The 15264-nt window shown below is 41.7% G+C and overlaps 1 protein-coding gene across 5 annotated transcripts in view; it reads right to left on the bottom strand.

Moving 5' to 3' along the window:
* The window catches only part of ARMC9 (armadillo repeat containing 9), a 116669-nt gene that overhangs the window by 28377 nt on the left and 73028 nt on the right, over positions 1 to 15264 (bottom strand). For all 5 annotated transcript variants that reach the window (XM_084640006.1, XM_084640005.1, XM_084640007.1 and 2 more), the window contains 2 exons: positions 12932 to 13022; positions 10987 to 11045 (listed from right to left, as the gene is read on the bottom strand). In XM_084640006.1, coding sequence (XP_084496132.1) covers positions 10987 to 11045; positions 12932 to 13022 — 150 coding nt within the window. The remainder of the gene's footprint in view (positions 1 to 10986; positions 11046 to 12931; positions 13023 to 15264) is intronic.

Genomic DNA, 15264 nt, shown 5'->3' with positions numbered 1-15264 from the left:
ACAGTAGCTGGAGTCTGCCAGATGGTCTTGGCAGGTTCAATTAGAGCCTTATTCACCGGCAAGAGCACTTGACCAGAAGTTGTCACGTGCAGAATGTCTAAAAGCTTATGCTGCAACTCTTGAACCGCCTCCAAGGGGATCTGGAGAGTGTTAGCAATCTGTTTCATAAGTTCTTGAAACTGTTTAAAATCATCAGCATAAGAAGGTGGGGAAGGCATTACAGCCTCATCTGGTAAAGATGAGGAGATACTGGTTTGTGGTGTCACTTGCTTGCCTCTTGCTCCTTGAAAGCAGGCCGAGGTCTCTGTATACCAAACCCCAAACCTTGTTTAGTATTTTTAATGTTGGGCAATGACAGGGTCATGTTAATACCTTTGAGGTTTTGGGTCCATATCTGCCATCTAAATTAATACAACAGATATCCCTGCCCAGAAATCTGGGAATCTGAGGAGATGTCTTCAGCATAGTCCAAGGGAGGAGCAGACTGAAGGCGGAAACAATGTTTATCTGCCTCATCCTGAAGGTACCGGAAGACTAGGGGGTACTGAGGAAGGGGAAGGTCTCCGTGACCTAGAAGATTGCAGTATTGACAGTCCTTTGGTATCCATTAAGAAAGGAGACTGTGGCTTATCTGAGACAGACAAATCTGTAGAGAATCTAAATTCCTGCCATACCAGGTGATTGTGTGCTGAAACTGAATGAGGTTCTGCAACAGTCAGCAGCAGTACCAAGGATACTGTTTGCTTCACCGATATTTGTCTAGCAGACAGAGATGGTACAGAGGATGGTGCTAGCTTTGGAGGAACCAATTAATAATCTGAGACACCTGCTTATGTACTGGCCATAGCACAGAGAGCTCTGTAAACAGTACCAGCTTCCTTGACGCAAAGTGTTTACTTACTCTCTGTGGTGCAATCTGCTTAGACTGTACTGGAGATAGGTTTGGTACCAAGGCATGCTTGGTACTGTGATTCTTGAAAGAGCCCGAAGTCTTTGACTAAGACTCCAGGTATTGGAGAAGCCTGGAGCCTCAGCAGTACCCTTTCTGGAACACGGGGTCTCTGAAACAGTCTATTTCTACAGTGACTGAGGTCGATGGGGTACTGTGGTCACTCAGCGGCTGATGTACAAGGCAGGCATCTGGGCCTGAATCCAATGCTGGTCACAAGGAGGGCTCCATCATGAGAAGCCTAAGTTTAACCTCCCTATTTTTCCTAGATCTACTCCTGAAGGCCAAGCAGATCTTGCACTTACACAGTATGTGCGTGTCTCCAAGACACGCTGGCAATGGACATTGCTGACTGGCATAGATTAACGGCAGGTGAAGCAGTGCTTGAATTCCAGGGATCCCAGAACACCATGCAGACGACAATCCCAGAGGGAGAACCCCTGGGATGGGGGTGGGAGAGGAAGGGATGTCTAACGGAAACAAACTCTTAGTTAACTAGAAGAACTACAAAACTATACACCCAAAAGGAGCAAACTGAAGTAGACTTAGAACCCAAATGAGCTAAAAGCTAAAGGTTAAGCTTGAAGCGGGAACCTATAAACTCCATCTCAGGCCACAGGGCAGTTGAGAAGGAACTGAGGGCAGTTCACCTGTACAGATCCATATCTCCTCAGTACAGAGCACAAGAAGGTCTGGAGCACATGTGTGGAACAAACAGACCCTGCTACCAAAAACCTCCAATCAGAGGTACATGTGCTTCTGAAGTGGAGTGCCCACAGGGACACTACTTGAAGAAGAACTAGTTACTGTTATGAAACATAAAAAGCCTGATCCAAAACCCATTAAAGTCAATGGTGACTATCTATTGACTACAGTGGGCTTTGGATCATTCCCAAAGAGCATAAAAGGAGAAAAAGGACAGGACAAGCACCTTTACATGAGCATGACATAAAGTGAGGGAGTAGGCTTCAGTCAAGCTGGGAAATAACTGTCATGGGATAGCCCCAACAAGAGCACCCTCCTGGGTAGGCTGTGGCGCAGTAGACATGTCTGTCTCAGTTTTCCCTTTCAGGGGCCCCAGAAATAGTCCGAATGGTCTTCCTGAGTATAAAATATAACCCTTGGGGAATTTATTTTAGAAGTCCAATGCACATAAGCCATAACAAAATAAGTCCCAATACCAAGCTCCGCAATCATAGTCCAGACAGTACATCAAGCAGAACCCCGGCGTCCCTCATCACACCCCAGCTCTCCAGCCTTCTTCCTTCTCTGGCCCTCTGGCTTCAGCTCTCCAGCTCCAAGAGCCAGGAGGCACCTCCCGCTGCTGCTGTCAGCCTTCAGCCCTCTCCAGCCTTCTTTTCCTCTGCCTCAGGAAGGACAGCTGGCTACCCCCCTCCCCTGACTTCCTAGCCCTCAGTTCTTTTCAGCCTCCCAGCACCAGCTTTGACTCTTGAAAGTCAGCAGGCTAGCCTCTCCACTGACTACCTGGTAATTCCTCCCTCTTTCCAGGGAAGGCCTGCAGACTTAACTCACCAGGTTGTTCTCTCACTGGGTCTCTCTCCTCTCCGATTCTCCCTGGTCCTTTATAGCCTCCAACAGATACTACCATCCCCCTTAAAAGGCCAAATGGGAACAACTGCTCTGGCACAGGAGAGCTGGACCTACTTCATTTAATGGGTCAGCCACCTTATGACACTTTGCGACAAAAATCATCCAAATGTCAGATGCTTATGTAATCTCAAAACAGGTTCAGAAAGAATATGTTTTATAAGTGTGCGTATGGGAGAGATTTCATGTGGCACATGTTGGCTACAGATACCGCCACCACCCTTAGTAGGCCTTGACTTAATGGAGCTTCGCGGATTCACAACAGCTAAGGATCTGACCCTATATTTTTCTGCTTGCACCTTTATCTATTTAGCACTTATTTAATATTTTAAACAAAACCATAATCTTTGCTCTGATATGGCTATTTTGTTTCTTACTAGCCCTGCTACCATGGCATCAGGAGCATGTGAACATGCTTATGTTACAGGCGTTAGGTCATAGACATATTGCTTATATGCCACAAAAATATTCTATGGTTTAAAGGAAAAGCCTTGGAATGAATTATTGTTTCATGCAGGGAATTAAGAAAGCACCTGTTAACTTAATCATCTGGGATGAATTCCAGTTTGCAATCACTAAATAGGAAGTGGGTTTAGTCTTTACTCATTTTACTTTCTTAATTATATTTCCCCAAAATAATTCCAAAAAAGACCAACACAGTCATTTTTCTCAACAAATTGGAGACATCATTCTTCCTACCCCTTTCTAAAATGGTTGCATGGCACTTCTAGTATAGAATGGCTGCAGTATTATAAGAACTACATATCAGTGGTAGGCGTGAAAAGCTCAAAAGGCTTACCTCTCTCACCAACAGAAATTGGTCCAATAAAAGACAGTACCTCACCCACCCTGTCTCTGTAATACCCTGGGACCAACAAGGCTACAACAACACTGCATATATTAATTTTAATGAAAGATACAGTACATGTCTGAAACCCCTAAACTGCATTGAAAACATCAACCATAGTCTATAAAGCAATTTTACAATTATTCTGGATGAAAGCAGCAAGAAAAATGTACCATCAGTGGCTTTCCTGTTATTTATCTTCTTTAGTATGCTTACAACGTAACAGCTAGACACTTGCCAGGAGTTAAACTGGATGATCATAACATCCTTTTTTACTTTTTCCATTGGCCTGACAACAGTTTCACTTCTAAAAAGCTTTAAAGCTCTTCACAGATTGGCTCTCTTCATCGTGTTATCTATCTTAACTAGATATCTAAGGTCCTCCAGTTGAGGCTTCTATTTCATTCTGCACACAAAGTTCTAGGCTCTGTTGGCAAGTGGGCATAAGAACATAAGAACAGCCATACTGGATCAGATCAAAGGTCCATCTAGCTTAGTATCCTGCCTTCCAATAGTGGCCAATGCCAGCTGGCCAATGCCAGGTGCCCCAGAGGGAATGAACAGAACAGGTAATCATCAAGTGATCCATCCCCTGTCGCCCATTCCCAGCTTCGGGCGAACAGAGGTTAGGGACACCATCCCTGTCCACCCTGGCTAATAACTATTGATGGACCTATCCTCCATGAACTTATCTAGATCTTTTTTGAACCCTCTTGTAGTCTTGACCTTCACAACATCATCTGGCAAGGAGTTCCACAGGTTGACTGTGTGTTGTGTGAAAAAATACTCCCTTTTAGTCTCCATTCTAAATCTTCAGAATCTCACAACTGCCTGAATATTGCTTAATGTACGAGGTATCTGGATCCAAACATATCCACATTCTAGTCCCTTGTACGGAGTATATCCCTTACCCAAACATCATTCCACTACAACCACAACGCAATGATGCCCTGTTCTACCACCACACAACAGCTGCAGCAGACCACAGCAGTGAAGGTGTTAATGGCTTGAAGCCTAAGGCTTGGTCTACACTGGAAATTTAGGTTGGTTTAACTATGTGAGTCAGGGATGTGAAAAATCCACACCCTTGAGCAGCGTTCCTAAGTCCCCATGTAGACAGTGCTAGGTAAACTCTCCCATCTACATAGGTAGCATCTACACTGAAATGTATCAGCTGTGCCACTGTAGCACAATCCCGAAGACTAAGCTCTTTTCTTTTGATTTTGCTTCTAGCTGAGCTGTATTTTCACACTGAAGGCAACTGATTTTATTGTCAGGTGCCGAGTGACAGGTGGATCAGAAGGTATCCTATAAATGTCTGTTGTCCAGTTATCTAATAAATCTCAAATTTACAAATTAATTTAGAATTAGAGCTAGTATATCATGTATTTACTTTTACACACTGCTTTTAAAGACTGTCCAAACCCAATTAAAACCACATTTAAAGATTAATTATTTAAAAATAAATACTTCATCATATCTGCTACTACAGGGCATAATAAATACACTTTTGTGCTGACATGAGTATGCTTTGCTGAAATTGGTGATTTACTCTGTTCTTAAAATAATAAGGGGCATATAATCTGTCTCTTAAGCAATAAATCCTGCAGTCTTTATTTCTGTGGGGAGTCATATTGACTTTAATGGGGGTCCTGATGGGAGGGTGCACTGCAAGAGCAGGCACTAAAGATATATTAAAGGCATAAACTTTTAAATAATGATTTGTGCCTGAATAAGGTAGGAAGTAACATGACATGGTATGCAGTTAAACTAGGTAAATTCACAGTTTGGGTGTGTTGTGAGACCACCTATTAGATTATCTGGTAAATCTGTACTAATTAAAGAGTGCTGCTGTTTACAGTAAGTGTTCTTTCAAAACATGTACATAAAATGAACCAAATAATTGTATTGCAAGAAAGGCTCTGTGTAAAGATACTTTAAAGATGTGTAGACTTTTCGTATTTTTTTCTTGGAGAATTACAGACTTTTGGATTCCTAAAGCGTGCCAATATTCTTTGTTCTCAGCCGGTAGCCAGCTATTGAGTCTGGCAAGTCATAGTTCTAACTCCCAGATGGTGATGGACTTTCAGCTCCTGTTTCTGTGGGAAATGGCTGATGGAATTGTTGAAAAAAAGGTCTGAACGTTTTGAGATCAGCCACCATGTACCTTTTTTCACCCTTGCTTTGCGTCTGGTGAGCCACTGTCTACTTCCACAGAGAAAAGTAAAAAGTAGGCCAGCACACAAGTAAGACTCCCACTTAACGAAAGGTGCTGGAGACAGCCAAAGCCCCTGCTCTGTTCTCCCAACAGGGACCACAGAATTCAGACTCTAACATCTGCTGTACTTACAGTTTGAGGGAAAATGCAAATTAGACTCTTTTGCCTACTATTTTTATTTATTTATAATTTTTTTTAAAGTTTCCTTTTCTCAATAGGCAGATGATTTCAGGGAGGATGTACTGACAAATGAATAATCGAGTTTATTACACTGGAGGCCTGCACAACTGGAAGCTTTTCCAACCATTGAAATGTCCACATTTCACAGTGTCTATATCATTTTATGACGTGTAAGACTGTGATGGAATCCACACCTATGAACACAAATAATGGTGCAATTTACTGTAATGAGAACAGGTTTTATTGCAGTGAAAAATAATTTTTTTTAAACCCATCTGTTTTTTATAAGAAATGTAATTCCTAAGAGCTGGACAAAACCCAGCAGTTTGGTTAAAAGCTTGGAGTTCTGTTTGTTTATTTTAAAGAAACATGAGCACGTGACAGGGTTTAAGATGCTACAAGAGGCTAAAGCCTATTGTTGTTATAGCTTCTCAGACATGGGCTGTTATAAAAGGCCTTTCAGAAAAGCTGCATGCAATATCTGGAAAGCTACTTTAAAAAAAAATGATCAGACACAAGGCTTTGAAACAGACACACAGCTCCAGCTTTTCTGAAAAGCCCAGATATTCCTCCATACTGCAGTAGCATCTACCAACTCTTAGCGGAGTAGTTTAGTCTTAAGTGGTCACTACCGTGAGATCTGCTAAAAGCCAACAAAAAATCAGATTAATTTAAAATTAAATACAGAAATAGCAAAATATAGAAAGCTAATGGTAATTGGGGGAAATCTTTGCATAAACATATTGCTATAATGGAAGGCGATAGGGATGTGCTGAGGAAAATGGGTGGTGAGCCAAAAAAGCCACTTCCCTACAATGCTTTTTTTGGTGTTTGTTTTTTTTAAATAGCCACTAAGCTATACACATTTGCAGCAGGATGGTCACTAGCATATTATAAAACAGGCAGTCTGTGTTAACAAACAGCCAATATGTATATACCCTGAAATGCATCGATTTTGTGACAGTTTGTAAAGTTACTTCAACTGGCACTGTTGATTTGAGTGTGTACTAATAGACTTTCTGTGTATAAAACTTTTCCAAACTCTCCCTTAAGTTGGCTTGCCAGACAGCTCTGTAAAATCAGATATAATCATGGAACTCCATCTCACCATGGAGAACAATTACATTCTGCATTCCATAAATACAAAGGTCTATATCTGTGAGGCAGTGAGTGAACAAATCATTGGTTATTTACAGAAACAATAACCTGCATGAAGTTAGCATATCATTTTATTGCCATTTATTTTGGCATATATCTTTGATACCAATTTTGTAATCAAGGGACTGGAATAGGCCTCCATTTGATAACAGAATAAAATTACAGTTATCCAGTGGCAATGATCTAGCTAAGGGCCTGGCAGTATGTCAATAAGCCCCTGGAAATAAAGATTTATAACTTACCCTTAACAATTAGGATTGACTTGAAAGTTGGCTTGCCTGGAAGCAAGTTTTTAAAAAATGGTCTTGGGAGTTTTTTCTTTTATATAAAGGAAAGGCTTATGTAACACAAAAATATAGATCTTTATTTGTTTCAAAGATGGAACAGGACATGGAGAATTAACTCCCCTTTTACTCCTGAGAGCGGCCCCTGAAGAACAGAGTGCTCAACACTTATGAAGTTCAGGCCACACCGTTCTTGAAGTGGTCTCTGCATCACTATACATCACAACAGATCAAAGCCATATCAAAGTATCCCTCAGAAACAAAAAATGCCAGAGACCAAAGGAAGATTTCGCCATCTTGTGCTGTCACAGCGGACGCAAGGCAATCACTGTCACAGAACCTCACCTCTAGGAATAGCTGCTCCCCTCATAAGGGGTTTTATAAACAAGTGATGTAGGTAGCAGTGAGAGGTCATAAAGATGAGCTCCTGAAATAGGGTGACCAGATAGCAAGTGTGAAAAATCAAGACCGGGGCGGGAGGGGAGGAGGAATAGGTGCCTATATAAGAAAAAGCCCCAAATATCAGGACTGTCCCTATAAAATCAGGACATCTGGTCACCCTATCCTGAAATACCCTGAATGTGCCACATCCATTGCTTTGAGGGCACATTACTGGACATTCATGTACTTAAAGATAACTGGAAATTAAGTAGTTATAATAACTTCATCCTATAATGAATCAGTTCTTTGCACCACCTAGGGGCTAGACAGCTGAGAATTAACATTCTTGCAAATGTAGATTCAAATATGGGGAAGGTCAAAGGTGGAATCAGTTTGCTGGGTTCAATGTAGTTCCCAGTGGACATATGTTCATCACCATCTCATTAATCCATGGTATGGACATTGGCTACCAGAAACCCAATCGCTTCAGAACTACCCAACCACAGAAAACAATGCTACGAAAGGCCAGATGCTGTGAGATGCTGAAGTCAATGGGCTCTGAGGGTGCCCAGTAGCTCACAAGATTGGGACCTTTGCAATGTTTTTCTAACTTCACAATGAATCAAATATGGGGTAGGGACCATCTTTTTGTTCTGTTTCTATACAGTGCCAAGCACAGTGAGGTCAATGACTAGGTTTCATAGGCAAGATGGTAATACAAATAAATAATAATATTATTCATTATTATTATTAAAAATAAATTACTTTGAAATGTACATTCAGCTGTTGTTACCCTGTAGTAAATAGACTATAAAGGGGAGTTTGGTTTGTAGCAAATAAGTTCTCTGCAGGAATACCCACCTGTTCATTGGTGTCTGTTTTCTCCTTTAAATTCCATATGATTTAATTATATTGCACTCTACATTTCTTAACACAAAAAATTTGCAAAAAAGTTGGTAATTTTTTCTCATTTAAAAATAAAAGAACAGCTCTGCTAAAGTGCTATAGCGATACAATTAAGCACAACTGCTGTAGTAGAGAACAAAAGGAGTGCCTTGAAGTTAGCCCAGTATCTGCATGACTTGAGGGATAACAAAACATCTGTCCCTAGACCTGGCGAATACAGGACTAAGTGGCATGCTGAACTTTGGATTTCCTACTTTTTGCAGGTTTGGGTCATATACATAGGTGTTGTCCATAGCTATTCTCCAGGAATTTTCACAGTACAAAGTGAATTTGTAAAGAAAGACTAAGCATGATTGCTAGCTAGCAATACCAAGGGCCATTTTAGAACATATATATATATATACACACACACACAAAAACATATATACATACAAATATATATATATATACACACACATATACATACACACACACACTTGTCTATTGCACTATATAGTATAAGCCTATAAAATATCTTCTAGCTGTCCCTTTAAATTGCTCATGCATGCAGCACTTTTTATGTAATAAGGGTGCTCTATGGAGGAACTCCCCTCTGGCTGTCTACAGTATTTTTCCAGGAAATCTCCTACTGTTGCACTTGCACAGATGTTGCAAGGGCAGGAGTGCTAAGAGCAAAGGCATTTTTACCACCACACCATTCTATTCTGCTGGTTTGTTTAGGTAATAAAATGGTTAAAAGGCCTATGTGCTGTCTACATTAGGGCTCCCCCTTTTGCTGTGTAGGAGGTTTCCTGAAAAACACTAGCATAGAAAAAGCTTAAATTAGCAGAGATTGCAATGCATACCTGACTAGTTCTTATCTGCCCAAATTGCAGGCTGCCTGCACATTCTGTCCACTATTCTGATTCAACTTTTTAAGGGGACTGATTTTCCAAATCAAGAACCACATTTGTTCTGAAAAGAAAAGGAGGACTTGTGGCACCTTAGAGACTAACCAATTTATTAGAGCATAAGCTTTCGTGAGCTACAGCTCACTTCCTCAGATGCATATCGTGGAAACTGCAGCAGGCTTTATATATACACAGAGAATATGAAACAATACCTATTCCCACCCCACTGTCCTGCTGGTAATAGCTTATCTAAAGTGATTTCCAGCACAAATCCAGGTTTTCTCACCCTCCACCCCCCCACACAAATTCACTCTCCTGCTGGTGATAGCCCATCCAAAGTGACAACTCTTTACACAATGTGCATGACAATCAAGCTGGGCTATTTCCTGCATAAATCCAGGTTCTCACATCCCCCCACCCCCATACACACAGAAACTCACTCTCCTGCTGGTAATAGCTCATCCAAACTGACCGTCAGTTTGGATGAGCTATTACCAGCAGGAGAGTGAGTTTCTGTGTGTATGGGGGTGGGGGGATGTGAGAACCTGGATTTATGCAGGAAATAGCCCAGCTTGATTGTCATGCACATTGTGTAAAGAGTTGTCACTTTGGATGGGCTATCACCAGCAGGAGAGTGAATTTGTGTGGGGGGGTGGAGGGTGAGAAAACCTGGATTTGTGCTGGAAATCACTTTAGATAAGCTATTACCAGCAGGACAGTGGGGTGGGAATAGGTATTGTTTCATATTCTCTGTGTATATATAAAGCCTGCTGCAGTTTCCACGATATGCATCTGAGGAAGTGAGCTGTAGCTCACGAAAGCTTATGCTCTAATAAATTGGTTAGTCTCTAAGGTGCCACAAGTCCTCCTTTTCTTTTTGCGAATACAGACTAACACGGCTGCTACTCTGAAACCTGTCATTTGTTCTGAATACATCCGATGAAGTGAGCTGTAGCTCACAAAAGCTTATGCTCAAATAAATTGGTTAGTCTCTAAGGTGCCACAAGTCCTCCTGTTCTTTTTGCGAATACAGACTAACACGGCTGTTACTCTGAAATTTGTACTTACTGGTTTGCTAATTTTACATTAACAGAGTTAATTAAAAAGATTTTAAAATTTCGAAGTAAGAAAAGAAGTTACACCTTAAACAGCTGATGATGCCTCAAAGAATAAACAGGTAAACATTCAGTTTACACACTTCTGCTGGTGTTTTTGGTCATTTGCTTCCTTTGTTTCTAATTATAAAGACATCTGCATGAAAACAGGATCTCTGCTGATATAACAGCTCCTTCTGCTTTCCTTACTTTAAATTGTAATCCTTTGTTATGTCATCATAGTTTATTGTTGTGATGATTATGATGCCATAAGAAAAGGATTAGGACTTCAAATGAGGAATAAGCAGCAGGAGCAGAGGTCCTCTTTTTATGCAAATATCCTTGGTAATGAAATTTAAAACACACCCCACAGAAGAACAGACATACAAAATCCCCCACAATCAGCACAACTGTTCCTGAATAGAATGTTAATCAGTTTCCCAGGAGATGTCAGCAGGCCTTTATACTTACTTCATCATCTTCATCCTCCTCTTCATCATCAGACTCAACACTATCATCCAATGGCTCTTCTAGAAAGAAACAAAAGAAAAAATACCAGCGTACGTGACCAAAGATGAATTAGTCTGTGTCCATCCCATCAGAAACTCTAGCTATTATCCTCCGTCCTGAAAAATTTAGCTTGACAATATTTATTATGCTAGTTCTTTCTACAGCAGCTCTTGGACTTTGTGCTAGTATTCTGAGAACAGCAACATTTTTAGAATCACCAAAAATCATCTCTTAGATTCCCCGAAGAAGGCAGAAGCAGAAATACTTAGGAATAGTTACTTACTCATGATTATACCCAGCTAGTTAAATCCTCATATTTACAGTATGATGAGGGGATAGCAGGCACACAAAGAATTAAACAAATAGTTTTTGAATAATATAATTTAAAGATGCCCCCACAAGTAAATTACAAAATGAATGTTATTATCGGAGAGGCATATTTCACGAGAGCAAACCTACACCACGGTATTGAAAACAATCTAAACTCTCAGGCTCTTCCTGCAGATCTTCACACTCAGAAATGTTGCCCAACAGTCACATATCCCCTTTCAGAATGCCATTTTCACAAACAGAGCAGCAAAATATTTTTCTATATCGACAACACCTTAGCCCAGCAGTTCTCAAACTGTGGGTTGGGACCTCAAAGTGGGTCATGACCCCATTTTAATGGGGTCACCAAGGCTGGCGTTAGACTTGCGGTGGCGTGGGGATGAAGCCCGAGTTTCTCTACCTAGGGCGAAAGCCGACCCCCACCACCAGGGTCCAAAGCCGAAGCCCAAGGGCTTCAGCCCTAGGTGGTGGTGCTCAGGTAACAGGCCCCCCCCAGCCCTGCCCAGGGCAGTAAGGCTCGGGCTTTGGCTTTGCTCCCTCCACCCAGGGTGGTAGGACTCAGGCAGTCTCAAACTTCGGTCCCCCATCCTGGGGTCGTGTAGTAATTTTCATGGTCAGGGGACGCGGTGCAATGAAGTTGGAGAACCCCTGCCTTAGTCAAACACTAACTGCATGATACTCAATTTGTTCTTTTCCACATTGTGGCCATGTCTACACTAGAAAGCTTACAGCGGCACCGCTGTCGCCATCCAGCTACGCTGCTGTAAGATCACCTGTGTCACCTCTCTATGTCGAAGGGAAAGAGCTCTCCCGTCGACATAATTAAACCACCCCCAAAGAGCAGCGCTGTCCCCACTGGCATTCTGTCAGCGTAACTTATGTCGTTCAGGGGGGTGTTTTTTTCACACCCCTGAGTAACATAAGTTATACCAACAAAAGTGCTAGTGTAGACATAGCCTAAGACAGGAAGATTCATTGCCACCTCTGCTCCTTTCCAAAGTACAAGAAGACAACTGAACAAGAATTATTTTTAGTTAGCAGGAGGATGCCTCCTGAATTCACCCTTGTTTGCTATCTTTATTTCTTCTCTCTCCAGTCACTTCCCTCCAGCCACAAAGGCCAGAACATAACTTGTCAATTCCACTTCAGGTTTGGATTGGGGTAAGGAGAGGTCACAGACACCAAGAACTTCCTGTCCTTACCCAGCTATGAAGCAAGAGAAGAGCAAGACTGAACCCTGTGCCACTGTACTGTGCTACCAGTAAAATCGCCAGCTTATTCAAGCATTGTACCTTTGTTTCTGGGAGGATAATGCCCCAACATAACCATCCAACGTCACGCTGCACATGGTCAGAAAGCTTTGGAATTTAGGTCCAAATGTTTCTTTTTGAAACACAAAGGAAATTTTAAAACACATTTGACACTGAAATCCTCATGTTCCCTCTTTGAGCTCTCCCAGTCCATCACCCCGTTGTCATTCTTTGTAAGTTCCCAGTGCCATATAAAAACATGAGCTTTTTTATGGGCTTCGTGAAAGATTTACAGCCTGGATAATAGCTGCATCTGTTCCCCTGACCTGAATTGAGTTGCTTGATAATGAATTCAATTTGCCGGATCATCTCGGCGTTTCCTTCCTTGATGAAGCACCGCAGAATTTCTTCCATTCCCTGGATACATTGGAAAACATTGCTAGGTGAGTGTTTCATGCCACTAGCCCAGCACAGGTCATCTCACTGGCTAAAATTATTGTTTTGTTGGGAAGAGAAAATGTATAGTGAAACTGCTGTGTACAATTATAAATATTCCATTCTGTCCATCAACTGCCCAGAAATTAAGGAAATCTGCTACCACACTTGAACACAGAAGCCTTCAGTACACGCAATATTCACAAATTTCCATAGGAGCTACTCCTCTGCTTTCTAAACTCAATACATACTGGTTCATTAAAAACCTCTCTCTGTAAGGAAAAAGTATGAAAAGATTTGTGCAGGCTTCAGAGGAAAGTGGGAGGTGAAGGGGGCCTGATTTTCATTCTCTCCTTAAACCCACATCATCTCTTTTAGCAACTGTGGGATCTGTTTTGTGTCTGTAATCTTTTAATGCCATTTAATGTCCAGCTCCATATGTTGGGTAGCAGCTCACGGATTCGGCAGGGCAAGGCACCTAAATGACAATAATTGTGCCTGCAAATAAATCAGTAGTTAGGAATGAAAGTGGCTCAGCTCCCTCGTACCAACTTTCTTTGTCCTCAGAGACCCTACTCCCTGCTTCTCTCCTCTATTACTGCACTCATACACGCCAAATGCCCTCCTTGGCTTCACATAAACTAGGATAAAAAACATGTTTCAGAGTAACAGCCATGTTAGTCTGTATTCTCAAAAAGAAAAGGAGTACTTCTGGCACCTTAGAGACTAACCAATTTATTTGAGCATAAGCTTTCGTGAGCTACAGCTCACTTCATCGGATGCATACTGTGGAAAATACAGAAGATGTTTATATACATACAAACCATGAAAAAATGGGTGTTTACCACTACAAAAGGTTTTCTCTCCCCCTACCCCACTCTCCTGCTGGTAATAACTTATCTAAAGTGATCACTCTCCTTACAAGGGGGCCATTTCCAGCACAAATCCAGGTTTTCTCCCCCCCCCATCTTTTTTTTTTCCCCACACACACAAACCCACTCTCCTGTTGGTAATAGCTTATCTAAAGTGATCACTCTCCTTACAATGTGTATGATAATCAAGGTGGGCCATTTCCATCATGTGCCAGCAATGCCCCTCTGCCATGTACTTTGGTCAAACTGGACAGTCTCTACGTAAAAGAATAAATGGACACAAATCAGATGTCAAGAATTATAACATTCATAAACCAGTCGGAGAACACTTCAATCTCTCTGGTCACACGATTACAGACATGAAAGCTGCGATATTACAACAGAAAAACTTCAAAACCAGACTCCAGCAAGAGACTGTTGAATTGGAATTCATTTGCAAATTGGATACAATTAACTTAGGCTTGAATAGAGACTGGGAGTGGCTAAGTCATTATGCAAGGTAACCTATTTCCCCTTGTTTTTTCCTACTCCCCCCCCCCCTTCCTCTGATGTTCTTGTTAAACCCTGGATTTGTGCTGGAAATGGCCCACCTTGATTATCATACACATTGTAAGGAGAGTGATCACTTTAGATAAGCTATTACCAACAGGAGAGTGAGTTTGTGTGTGTGGAAAAAAAAAAAGGGGTGGGGGAGAAAACCTGGATTTGTGCTGGAAATGGCCCACCTTGATTATCATACACATTGTAAGGAGAGTGATCACTTTAGATACGTTATTACCAACAGAAGAGTGGGGTAGGGGGAGAGAAAACCTTTTGTAGTGGTAAACATCCATTTTTTCATGGTTTATATGTATATAAACATCTTCTGTACTTTCCACGGTATGCATCCGATGAAGTGAGCTGTAGCTCACGAAAGCTCATGCTCAAATAAATTGGTTAGTCTCTAAGGTGCCACAAGTCCTCCTGTTCTTTTTAGGATAAAAAAGTGCGTTGTTAGAAGGTGTTAGCTAATACTTTCTAACTAAGGCCAGGTCTACACTACAGACCTATATTGGTATAACTACATCAGCCAGGGATGTGAAAAATCCACCTCCCTGAGTGATGCAGTTACACCCACCTAACCCCGTGCAGACAGCACAGCAACAGGAGAGCTTCTCGAGCTGACATAGCTGCCATGCAGATGGGAGAAGCGCTCCCGTCAGGGTAGTAGCGACTTCACGAAAGCGCTACAAGAGGTGCAGCTACACCGGTACAACTGCACCGCTGTAGCACTGTACGTGAAGAGAAAACCTAACATTTGAAAAGTCTGTCTTCACACAAGCTAAACCTGTCAAGTTAAAGCCCCGAGGCAG

The sequence above is a fragment of the Lepidochelys olivacea genome, assembly GCF_965140295.1.
Source record: "Lepidochelys olivacea isolate rLepOli2 genome assembly, chromosome: 9".
Taxonomy (NCBI): Eukaryota; Metazoa; Chordata; order Testudines; family Cheloniidae; genus Lepidochelys; species Lepidochelys olivacea.
Note: the sequence above shows the minus strand (reverse complement) of the source record. Positions and strands in the feature narration are given on the sequence as shown.